Below are 12,773 nucleotides of genomic sequence, written 5' to 3' on the forward strand. Positions count from 1 at the left end.
GTCAATATTGGTATGTGTTAATGTGAACAAGAATTAAGTAAACTGTTGAAAAAATGCGACAGTTTTTTCTGTAATTCTAGCTTATGTGGCATTTATATTTGTTGATCATAATACAACCATGACAAATTGACTTTAAGAATATTAATTTTACTATTTTCTTTGTAAATATATTGATCTGACTTGCAGTTCATACTACAAAAAAATCTGAAAGACTCCAGTGTATTTCATTCCACTTACAGGGTCAAAAACGTGATTTCAGAGTCTTTTCGGACAATTTCTCTTAACATAGAAATCTTGAAAGTCAATTCAAGAAGTTTCTTCAGAGCTTGAAGAAGTTGCTTTGATATTTCTGACAGAGCTGTATGAATCAATCTCTGTAATATATTTCATGCAAATATAAAACTTGACAAACATGTAATATTCAGGTTAATGATTTAGGGAACTATAGGTTACGTAAAAGCTATATGTTTTGTACATTTTCAAATTCTTTTTTTAAGCATCGAACAGTTACCCACAATTCAGTTTCTTGAGAAGAAGCTCTATTTAATGATATTTTAGAATATTTTTCATTCTATTTCAAAGAGAATTACATGGAAATCATATACCATTACAACTGTCATTGTTTGCTCACATACAAATCCAGTCATCTGATTTTGCATGTTAAATCTGTTCTTCCTAGAACACAGGGAAAGCAGAAAACTTGGATAACACACAGTATTAACTAATTCATTTGAATTTTGATGGTAAAAATCAATAAACCAATTTGCTAGAAAGAAATTGGTCTCATGGGCTTCTTTTTAATAAATTAGCTCTTCTTAATCAGAAGGATGTTGTGTCCCGCTTTTTGATAATTACTGTAGAATGAATAGGCTAATTTAGGATTTAGGGCCATTGAAAGAAGAAAATAGATAAAATTGGACTTTTTTATTAGTGTTGACTCTGCGACTTCACAGAAAAAACAGACTGTGATTACTTACACAAGGTCTCACTATCAATTAACCCACAAAATCAACACCTTTAAGTAAAGCTGTTAAATCAATTTCTAATCCTGTTTTACAACACTGCTGTTGATCAAATGTATTTAAACAACGAAAAAGCTTACAGTTCCCTATATTCTGCTAAAAAATACTTTGCCATAACAAATCAGTGACATGACTCTTACAGTTATGGACCTGAAGTGATTCACATCTTGTAGATCCTACTATATTATTTCAAGATATATTACTAATGAGCTGTTGGGTAGATTGTTACTGCAGACTGCAAAGAAATAGCACAATTCTACCTTTGTTCATGTATTTATCCCAATTCTACAGCATGATTTCTTAAATCATAGAATCACAGAATCATAGAATGTGTTGGGCTGGAAGAGACATTTAAAGGTCATCTAGTCCAAGCCCCCTGCATTGAGCAGGGACATCTTTAACTAGATGGCTTAAGGAACTTCTAAAAGCTTGTTTCTACCATATTAAAACTCTTCCAAGCTTAGTGTTCCTTAAGATCGAGCTGTATCAGTCCTAATTATATGAAAAACTTCACATCCTGCCCTGCTAGTTGGACCTATCTAGGTGTATTTATTACACAATCCTAAAATTGAGTGATACGTATGATTTCAGTGAAGGGTTCTTGCCTTTGTCTAGCTGAACTTCATTCTGCCTGCCCTCGGGTCACTGTGCAAACCTGTTTTCTCAGGTTTTTGCTGGATCAGAAGGGAGGAAAGGTATAAAAGATTGCATTTCTTTGATTCAGGGATGAATTAACAAGCATGTTACAAATGACTCTTGGAATTTGTCTACTTTAAGAAACGTGCCTTGCTTCAATCAGTTCTGCTAGATGCTTTGTTAATTATTATAACATTTTTAGGTGAAAGAGGCAATATATTTGATCCTGACATTGGATTCAACTGGTTTTAACTCTGGACAGTGCCAAAGAAAACAAGAGCATGATTTCAGTGGGACCACTTCAAGCCAGTGCCTGTAGTAGTGTAACATATTACCAGTTACAGATGCTTTCCTGCCCTCATTATGCCCATGAAACTATATGAGAAAGTTTCCAGCAGTTCATTTTTATATGAAAAAATAAACATAGGAAATTTAGAGGCTTTTCTTTTGAGCCCTCTATTTCCTATTCTGTACAACGCTGTTGTAGTTGTGCAGCAAAACAGTGGTGCAAGCGGGGCCATAACTTGGAAGAACTGGTTAGAAGAAGATATGTTACATAACAGAGGTTTATAAAACCATCAGTTTTGAGTTACGAGACTGGCATTTCACAAGCACGTTGTATTGTAATTGCCTAATCTATTCAGAGGCATTACATGTAAGTGCATGCCTTTAAATCACAGGAAGGGGATGAAAGTCTATTCAAACTGAAAACCTATATTCTTAAAGAGCTGGTGTGTGGAAACAGAACTCGGATACATTCCAAGGATAAATAAAACCAGGTACACAAAGTGGAACCTGAAGCAGAGAACTCTGCATCTACAACTTCTCAAATGAATTCACAAAGGCTCTGGATACTGCTAAGTACTGTTTGCCAGATGGTGGAGAAAGTCTGAAATGACTTTTGAGAACCTGAATCATGACTGCAAGTCATTGCTACCTACATTACAGACGAAGGGTAATGATATGTTTATGCAAGGGTAAAACACAAAGAAATAGAAGACGTGCATAAGTTCTGCCAGTTCATGAATGAGGCTTCTTCAGTAAGCTTTCCTGCATGTTGTTCACACAATAATGTAATTGGTTCATTTTTCATTGTTGTACTTCTTTTTAATTAAAGACAGGCTCCTCCATATGAAAAATATGTATGAGCGAACAGCATATTTACTTCCTTGCCTAATTAAGAAGCTTTAAACCACAAAATACTCCCACACTCCTGACTCCAGAGGCATACGCGCACATCATCACTGCTACAAGGACTTTTTAATGCAAAAAGCAGAGCGTCAATAAACACTTGAAAATGACTGAAGAGGTATCTTGGAGCTCAGATAACAATTTATGCTTTCAGAAGCTACTGTCCAAGCCTTCTTGGCAATTCGAAAATGCTGCAAAGAGGATTTCAGAAGCTATGGTGAAAGGATCTACAGAGCAGGCTCAAAAAGAAAGCTTCGAATCAGCTTCTGCATGCGAGATAGTGACATCCAGTGGCGAGTTTGTATAACTGTAACGATCTCTTCCTCTGCTGCACAGAAAAACATCAATACCTGTAATTTGTTGACACACATAAAAATATTTAAAACTTATTTAAGAATATTAAAAATATTTTAATAGACAAATATATATGTTCGCTTCCTAACAGAGAAACATATTTTCATATATTAATTATAAAAATGGTGTGTTCATCTACAGTGATAAATTATTTTGCTTCTATTTTTTAATTAAGTTTACAATAAAGGTAAGCAAAAACACTCCCTACACTACAGCTGTGGTTTCTTCTATCTTTTTCACACAAAGAAACACCACTTTCCTTCCTGCCATTACTAGTTCCTATTAATAAAAAAAAAAATAATAAAAAAAAAGAGTTCAAGATTGAAGCTTAACGATTCTTGAAATCTACAAAGCAGTTCTCCATAGACTCTCCCACCATTCAGGATTCACAGCCACAGCACATCACCACATAACATAACTTTTCTGGAGCAGATCGCTTTTTTTTTATACCCAGTTGATGAAAAGTAGTAGTACTGTCCTTCAAAATTCTTTATTTAAAATATATACAAGGATGCAGGAAACCTCAATTTACCATCCTTGAATGCCTTTGGGAGACAGACATGTATCTACTACACTAGCAAATACTCCTGAGGAACATAGATTCAAATTCCCTTACTGGATCTATTCCATTTTGTCTAGAATAGTGAGATTCATTGAACCAAAATGAAAACACACTCCAAATGAAGGATATGACATTTCAGTGGATGCAGAAAAAAAGAATTCTAGGTTCTCGTTCTTGGAAACTCATTTCATCAAAGTTATTACTTTTCCACAGGGAACAAGGCCAACTTCGAACTTCAGGAAGTTTGCCAACTAAATCCTCCTAATCTATCTTTTCACAGATTTATTTGCAACAAACCTAATTTCTACTACGGTAAAGTTGCCAGGTTAATATTACTTTATCCCTTGTAATGTTTCTCCACGCTGGCTGACACCATGCTGTTGTGGAAAGATACTTTAGGAAAGGCTGAAGATCTGAGTCACTGCCTCCAAGATTCCCACAGCTAGTAACAAATCACCTCTGCCTCATGTTGCTCTCCAAAAGTTCCAACTGAGCAGCTACCAGTCTTTCTGTATCATAGAATTACAGAACAGCTTGAGTTGGAAGGTATCTTAAAGATCATCTAGTTCCAACCCCCCTGCCATGGGCAGGGACACCTCCCACTAGACCAGGTTGCTCAAAGCCCCATCCAGCCTGGCCTTAAAAACTTCCAGGGAGGGTTCTTCCACAACTTCTTTGGGTAACCTGTGCCAGTGTCTCACCACCCTCATTGTAAAGAATTCATTCCTAATGTCTAACCTAAATCTGCCCTGCTCTAGTTTAAAACCACTTCCCCTTATCCCTACACTCCCTTACAAGAAGTCCCTCTCTTGCTTTCTTGTAAGCCCCCTTCACATAGCACAAGACTGCTACAAGGTCTCCCCAGAACCTCCTCTTCTCCAGGCTGAACAGATCCAACTCCCTCAGGCTGTCCTCACAGGAGAGGTGCTCCAGCCCTCTGGTGACCTTTGTGACTTTCCTCTGAACATATTCCAACAGGTCCACATCCTTCTTGTGTTGGGGGCTCCAGAGCTGGACACAGAACTGCAGGTGGAGTCTCCCAAGAGCAGAGGGGCAGAATCAGCCCTCTCAATCTGCTGGCCACACATCTTTTGATGCAGTCCAGGACACAGTTGGCTTTTTGGGCTGCCAGTGCACAGTGCTGGCTCACGTTAAGCACTTCATCAACCAACACTCCCATATGCACGTTCCAAACTGAAATGAACGGGCTCTTTCACAAGCAACCTAAATTCGTGTCTCGCGATTAAAAGCAAAGGCATTCCATCAGCCTTAAACATTTGGCTCTCATTCACCTATACACACAAAATTCTAAGTAGGCAAAACAATCTCTGTATTCATGATGTAATTATTCCAGTTTGTCAGCAAGTAGGCCCTTACCTTATGTCACTGCAGTATTACTCTACATAAATCCAGACACATAATGAAGAAAATCCACGCTTAATTCTGAGAGTTTCTCTTACGGTTAAAGACACATATATATACCTATTTTTTAAACTTAGCTATTAAACTTTGTGTTTCTTAGGCAGGGTTAGCTAGAGGACAGCTCAGATAATCAGTCGCTCTGAAATGAAGAAATGGGAATATTTTTCTGACAAAACATGTACATGGAAACCATACTTTTGTGTTTCTGAAAATTCATCTAAATTATATTGAATTATTATAGTTTTAGCAGTCATGGAAGGTTTAAAAACACCAAGCTTACAATTCTGAAATGCATATTTTGAGATGATCATCCTTCAAAAAATATCAATATAATTTTGGTATTATGAGCAGTTTATACTTTTACTTAGCAATACTTTCAGAAGACAAAAAAACCATCATCACATCGATACTTTCTAAAACAAGTATTATTTGCCTCCTAGCTACCACATTACGTCAGTGGTATCAGAAACCAACAGATAATATAGTTTAGATGGATTTTTACTTGGCAATTAAAAATAAAGTGTCTGACGCTGACACTCCAAGGTTCTTTGCTCTTTGACTTTGTTAAAGGGCTGTAATACCCTGGATCTCACACTGAAGGGCAAAAATACTCTGCTAATGTAACACTAAATAAATTACTTACTGCCTCAAAGGTCAACTACACTCCAAGAGAACGTGAAAGAGTATTTAAGCAAGCACAAGATTCTTTTAATTTTACTTGGGATTCCCAAAGGTAGAGAGAATGTCTCAACAAATCTTGTGCCAAGCAGGAGTAACACAAAATTGGGCAATACAGGAAAAGTAATTTCTGTTATCTTCTCTCTTGTTAAGTTAGAAACGACAGTCGTAATTACTGTATCTCACAATTTTCTCGCACAGAAGAGGAAATTTTCATTTTGTCATGGGTTAGGGCTGGGCCGGTCTCTAACACGGACAGATGCTCTCTAACCCCCTCTTCTCTCCCCCAGGTGGGAAGGAAAAGGGAACGAAGCAGAGAGACTTCCGGGTTAGAGAAGAAAAAAAAAACTACAACAGCTTTAATGAAACAATAATAGAAATAATAGTGAAATGATTAAAGTAAAGAACTATATACAACTATAGATAATAGCCCGATATCAAACCCGGCTCCCTCCCCCGATAGCAATCCCCACTGATGCTGCAGAACAGGAGGCACTGGGGAAGCCCCAGGCTCAGCAGCCGCTGGATACAGGGAGCTGGATTCGGGAACTCAGGATCCGGATCAAAAACAGGAGGTCAGATGGAGTCCTCTCTGGACGCCAGCCATTGCAGAAGAGGGCAAAGAAGAAGGGAAGAAACTCTCGTGATCACTCAATTTATACTAAATATGACGTATATGGGATGGAATACTCTCGTTGGTCACCTGTCCTGTCTATTATCCCCCAGACATGCAACCTTTTACTTCCTTGTGACCCCTCTCACTACCCGGCACCCCCAGCGTGGCACACAAGAGCCAGCAGTGGCCTTGGCCACTATAGGAATAAGTATCAGCAAGAGTCTGTTTGCATACCAGTCCCAGGCAGTAACTGTAAACATCAGATGTTATCACTGCTAGCAGCAGGCACTGTCTACGAAAACATGCTGCTGACTTCAGAAAGTGCAGCCTTTTAAAAGAGACTAAAACTGAAAAGTAAAAATCACTAAATAGGACTGGGTTTTAGCTCAAACCCAGGACACATTTTTTCCAACCTCCAACCTCTCACACAAAAAACCCGACAGAATTCTGAACTATTTGGGGAAAGTTTGCTTTGGATGTACTAAATAAGGTACACTGTTTTCCATTGCAACAGACTTGCTGCTTAGCTGCTCTGAACCACCTTACTCACGGTGAATCTAATCTGTCCATGCTGTGAAGCCAAAGGCTGTTGATAACAGGCAGTATCTCACTAGAGTGAGGTACTACAGCTTTAAGTGTGCCACACTAAAATAACTGCCTTGCTACTGTTAAAGAACAGCTCACAAGAGGAAAGTCAGCAGCACAACATTTGTGTGCTCATGCTTAGGGCCATGTATAAAAAACTGGGCACTTTTCCCCATCTAATCTATGAGTGAAGCTGAACTTTTCTAAACCAGTCTGACAGGACTACTTCCAATCTAAAATCAAAGAGGCCTGTTCCCTGATCCTGCAAATAGATGCTGCAGTCATTTGGATAGATTCTATTCACACCTTAAACACGGACTGTTCTTAAAAGGCACATACCAGACTAGATGTTTTTCATGGAAAGGTGACAGATGACACAATCTAACATCGCATCAAGAGTCACAACAGAACGACAGGGCAAGCTTGCATCAATTTAGTTTGCTACTACAAAGTAGCCTTGCTGTCTGTAATTCCTGAGAGAGCAATAACTAAGGAGAGTCGTGCTAAATTAATCCATGGGAAAGGGAAAGCAACACATGGTAAACAGAATGGTAAGAGAAAGGTACAGCAACAGATGCCAGGCTAACACCGCACAGTCCTTCCAATGCTCTGAAGCCCTCCAGAAAGTTTCACTCTCCTTCAAACTTCGTATGTATAGGCATCCGCTTATCTCCCTCAGGCCCATGTTTTTCCTTCACTGTTGTGAAGACTATCAAAGTATGTAAAATTCACAAGTATGTAAAATTTCACAAATATGTATTTAGCTTGAAAACTTGGTAGCATTCTGTGCTTTTGTACCCACCTGTTCTTCACATTAGTCAAAGTTCAATTTTGTAGATCATCTCTCCTATATCTGAAGTGACATATTTTAAACAGATGTTTACATTTCCACACAAAGTTTTAACTTTTCCAGATACAACTTTTAATAAATACGTATGGAAAGTCTTCCATTGTGTTCATTCCTTAATCCAATAAAAACAGGTTACTGTGAGCAAAATTGAAGCCTCCTTCATCTTACCATTTTTACTTTTTTTAAAAAAAGCAAAGCATTAAAAGAAGGAACAAAATTGTATAGAACATTGTAAAGTTTCTCCCTTTCTGTTCTACAAAGCAAAATCTCATGCAGTTTTAGAAGGTATTTACGTAGCGGCATTGAAATCATTAGAACATAAATTGAAAATATGAAGAGATAGTTCTAAATTACACAAATTAAGCACAAGATTTTATCAAACTGGCATTTTAATGAGAAAAAAAATCTAATTTTATATTAATACAAATTAATTCCATTTAATATACATTGGATAATTATACAATGCTATTGGCAAACAATAAACATATGAAGTATGAAACTTGATTTATAAAGTGAAATGCTTCACAGAAGCATGGATTCCTGATGTATTCTGAACACAATCCCTCAAGTGCTGCAATTCACAACACTGCTGCAATTGGCTTAAGCAGCAGAACACTGGATACTTCATAAACACACAGTTAAGACATAGTTAAAAAAATACACAGGAAAATGGAAACAGACCAGAAGATTGTGCCTCACCAATATTAACAGCCTTGGTCATGATGGTAAATCATCTTACACTGAAGGTCTTGCAGAAAGACCTGTTAGGACTGGATTTCTCAATTTCACAGTCACACCTGCTTTCATCTCATTGTCCATGGCCACAGGTTGCAAAGTCCTCTTGACATCAGACAGAAAAACTGTTTCTGGGTAAACATATGGAAGGATTGGTTACCTGGACAGGTACTATTACAATTAGGAAAAAAAAAAAATAGTGCTAGGCACTTTCACTTCTTTTTGTCTTTTTCTGCTTTCATTCTCTGCTGTAGTGTCTTCAGTTCAGTCATTACATTCAAAGTTCTGTAAACCCAAGTGACCTGAAAAGTAAGTAAATTTTAAAATTTAACTAATTCACTTACATTTACTTATCAATTACTGAAAGCATCCATGTAAATGAATATACACATACCACAATTATAATAGTATTCACCAGCAGTGGTGCTGAAAATACAAGTGAAATAAACATTCCTCTTGAGTCAAAGTACTGATATTTAGAAAACAGCCTGGAAGAAACAAAGAAAAATAAAAGAGAAAGCTTTATTCAGTGAAGCTCACATAACACTAGACTTTCATACTAACTATTCAACAAGGACACTGTACAGATTATTCTACTTCTTGGGATTCCCAAGATTAGGCCAGCATTCTGCTGTAGTCAGTCAGAACAATGAAACAGTTAATACCTCATCAGTTATGAATATCTATTACAATACCTAGTCTTCTTTAAACTTCTACTGCTGAAAACCTAAATAAAACAACATTGACTTACTAACATGACTACAATAGTACAATGCACAACAGTGCATCGGAAATCATGCTTATCCTGGAGTGCCTGAAACTATTTTCTTAGATTTTTTGCTTACTCAGAAGACGTAAGAGAAATAAAAAATCAGGGAAAGGTTAGTTCAGTGCTTATGAAATTAAGCCATCAGTTTAATTCTGGTAAACAGACTTAGCAAATCAGACAAACGTTAATGCTTTTAATGCACATAAGTAAGTATATAAATCAGCAGTAATAAAACAAACAAAAAAAACTGTTCACAACCTTTTCCCATTATGCATCATACTCTGCTTTTCTTAGTTGTCTGACTAGTTAGTTTACAACCATTCATATAAGCATAGATTTCAAGCAGTACAATATATGCTAGCTAGTAAAAATACCTTTCTTATAAGCTAAGTGATAACTATGTTGCATTGTATGCTTTTCTTCAAAAGTTTTATATTAATCAGTGCAACAGACTCTTTGTCATCACACTGTTGACGAAGCATGAGTGACTCTAAATTTTCTGAGAACGATACCAAAAGAAGACCATTTTTAGAAGAACGTTCATTTAAATGTAAAAACAAAAATGAAAACATTTACCTCCAATTCATGGCTGCTAATTCATTTATATATTCAGCGCAGTACACTAAGCCCACTATACAACAAAGAAAAATATTAAGATTCAGTATTTTTGCAAAAATAAACTGCCATCCGTTCTGCCATGTATACTAAAGATGTATATATACCAAACATGAGAATACCTCGATCCTCAGAATATCATATTACACATTTAATATTTAACCACACAAAACAAATTCTGATTTAAATGTCCCATATACTCAGAGAGAAATATAAAATGATTACAAAGCATACCCACTATATTACAAGCAAGCAAACATAAAATCCTACTCATCTGGACTTACAGAAAGTTCAGCACACAAATGAATAAATATAAATAAATCAGAATTATTTCCACCAGTATTGCTGGTAAGTGCTTCTAAATTATGTTTGTAAAGAGAAATGCCAGCTCTCCCTAAAATTGATACGGAATTAAGTTATGTTAGATGTCCTGATGTCACACTATTACATCTAATATTACTATCTGAAGTTACGTACTAATTATATATAAGCATTCTGGTAAAATACAAACTTTGTTTCAATAGGTTTGTAGCAGTTTGAATAACAGTTTGTACAGCAGTTTGTTTGAACAGGTTCACTGCAATCATGTGAAAACCAGCATATTCTTACTCAACAACTGGCAAAATGACACCATTAAGACAGTAAGAAACTTCAGTGCAATTACACGCTTAACAGAAGAGCAATACAACTACAAAATGTTAAATTTTCATTGTATCATATACCACAGGAAACAAAGCAAAAAAACCCAAATGAAATAAAACCCCTGAGATTCAGTGGCTAAAGACCTGTAAGGCAATTAAATAACTGTTCTGGTAATATGAAGGAGTGCTATCCTGTTTTGCCATCATGTGGATTATCTCTGCTTGGTGTTAGACGATATAAATATACGTATAGCTGCTCCACTGCCAAGGTAAACCAATGTGATAATTTCATAATTTTTTCAGTTATTTCTGACTACGTACAATTCAAAATTATTTATACTGCAGACATATGAAAAGTGGTTAAGTTTTCCAGGATGTAATTCTGCCCCTGCACTCAGCACTGGTGAGGCCTCACCTTGAGCCCGGTGTGCAGGGCTGGGCCCCTCACTACAAGAAAGACCTTGAGGGGCTGGAGCGGGTCCAGAGGAGAGCAACGAGGCTGGGGAAGGGACTGAAGGGAAAGTCCTGTGAGGAGAGGCTGAGGGAGCTGGGGGTGTTCAGCCTGGAGAAGAGGAGACTCAGGGGGACCAGAGGGGGACCTTATCACTCTCTACAACTACCTGAATGGGAGGCTGTAGTCAGGTGGGAGTCAGGCTCTTCTCCCAGGCAACCAGTGACAGGACGAGAGGGCACGGCCTGAAACTGCGTCAGGGGAGGTTTAGGTTGGATCTCAGGCAGCACTTCCTCAAGGAGAGGGTGCTCAGGCACTGGGATGCACTGCCCAGGGAAGTGGTGGAGAGGCTGGATGTGGTACTTAGTGCCCTGGTCTGGCCCATGTGATGGTGTTGGGTCATAGGCTGGACTTGATGATCTCAGAGGTCTTTTCCAGCCTCAATAATTCTGTGATTTTGTGTGATTCTGTGATTTCCTGTTCTGACAAAGCTATAATTCCTCTCCCAACTTGCTCAGTTCACTAAGTGATATTTTAGAAGTCAACATAGCCTTCAAGCAGCTTTTTGCTGGAAAACCTCTTTCAATTGCTCATTTTTCTTCCATCACCCTGCAAGTATGACAAAACTGAGGTACTGTGTAAAAACTCGATCAGAAGTCATCAAAAAATCCAGCCCATGGTTAGAAACAAGGTATTGCTCATAATACCTGGATGTAACACAAACCCATGCCATCTTATTAACCAAATACCCTCTGAAAAGCTACTGATAAACCGTGAAATAACCTAAGCTGCTACTGCCACGTACCAAAGCAATCTTGCTCTTCCTCATGTCATTACCACAGGGAATACAGTGAACGTGCTCCAGAAATTAAACCAGATGAACGCTGACCATATTAGAAGGACATTAGAATAAGGCAAAGTAGAAAGCAATGGCTTGTGCACAGCAATAATTTCTTGGGAAAGTGTGACATGCACAGCATTTACCATACAGAGACCTTACATATCTCAGATCCTCACGATGGTCCATATAGTCCCAGAAAGCAAAACAATATTTATAGGTTTCAGCAGCTTCTGTGAGAGTTTATAATGTATACACATGTAGGTTACTACAAGAAAAACACTAATTTGCATGCACCTCTCCATTGCAAAATATGTAACTGTGCACTGTGCTGCTACATGAAGAAAATGGTTATCCCTGAGAGACCAAAACAAACTATTTGACAACATCAGCAGCTTAAACAATGCAGGTGTCTTTCATCACCCGAATGCCGGCTGACGGAGGCAGGAATACTCGACTCACCCATACAGAGAAAGTGCCCTATTTGCACCCGGTAGTGCTGGAAGGAGAAGCACGTCAGGAGGAAGCAGAGGCCGTGGAATACCGCCAGCCCCACCAGCCAGGGCTCCGACCAGTCCGTCTTCTAAGGACAAAACGAAAGCAGATTAGGCTTGAAACCGAGTCCAGCCAGCACACACACTCACGGTGCCCGGTGCCTCCTGCCCGCAGCCAGCCCAGTCCCAGCTCCCTCCTTACGGCCAGGACAGCGGACAGACCCGGCGGACGGTCCAGTGGAGACTCCATGGCGGCGGAAAACTCCACTGCAGGTGATCGCCGAAATCTCGCGAGAAGACGCCTGCGGCTGCAG

The 12,773-nt window shown here is 38.4% G+C and overlaps 1 protein-coding gene across 1 annotated transcript; it reads right to left on the reverse strand.

Annotated features, from left to right (window-relative positions):
- Positions 1 to 8,781: 8,781 nt before the first annotated feature.
- On the reverse strand, positions 8,782 to 12,719 carry TMEM18 (transmembrane protein 18). The gene is made up of 5 exons (XM_009866962.1): positions 12,662 to 12,719; positions 12,428 to 12,548; positions 9,997 to 10,051; positions 9,046 to 9,139; positions 8,782 to 8,953 (listed from the first exon to the last, which is right to left on the reverse strand). Exons 1-5 carry the CDS (start codon positions 12,707 to 12,709, stop codon positions 8,864 to 8,866), a joined length of 408 nt encoding a protein of 135 aa, XP_009865264.1. The 5' UTR covers positions 12,710 to 12,719; the 3' UTR covers positions 8,782 to 8,863.
- Positions 12,720 to 12,773: the final 54 nt, after the last annotated feature.

Source organism: Apaloderma vittatum, unplaced genomic scaffold, assembly GCF_000703405.1.
Source record: "Apaloderma vittatum isolate BGI_N311 unplaced genomic scaffold, ASM70340v1 scaffold323, whole genome shotgun sequence".
In the NCBI taxonomy this organism is placed as follows: Eukaryota; Metazoa; Chordata; class Aves; order Trogoniformes; family Trogonidae; genus Apaloderma; species Apaloderma vittatum.

Excerpts from the sequence above, each read along its gene's own strand:
- TMEM18 (XM_009866962.1), bottom strand. The coding sequence starts at position 12,709 with ATGGAGTCTCCACTGGACCGTCCGCCGGGTCTGTCCGCTGTCCTGGCC. Across the intron at positions 10,052-12,427 it reads AGGGCACTTTCTCTGTATGG|TGGGCTTAGTGTACTGCGCT; the intron begins GTGAGTCGAGTA and ends TTTGTTGTATAG. Across the intron at positions 9,140-9,996 it reads TTAGCAGCCATGAATTGGAG|GCTGTTTTCTAAATATCAGT; the intron begins GTAAATGTTTTC and ends TGTTTCTTCCAG.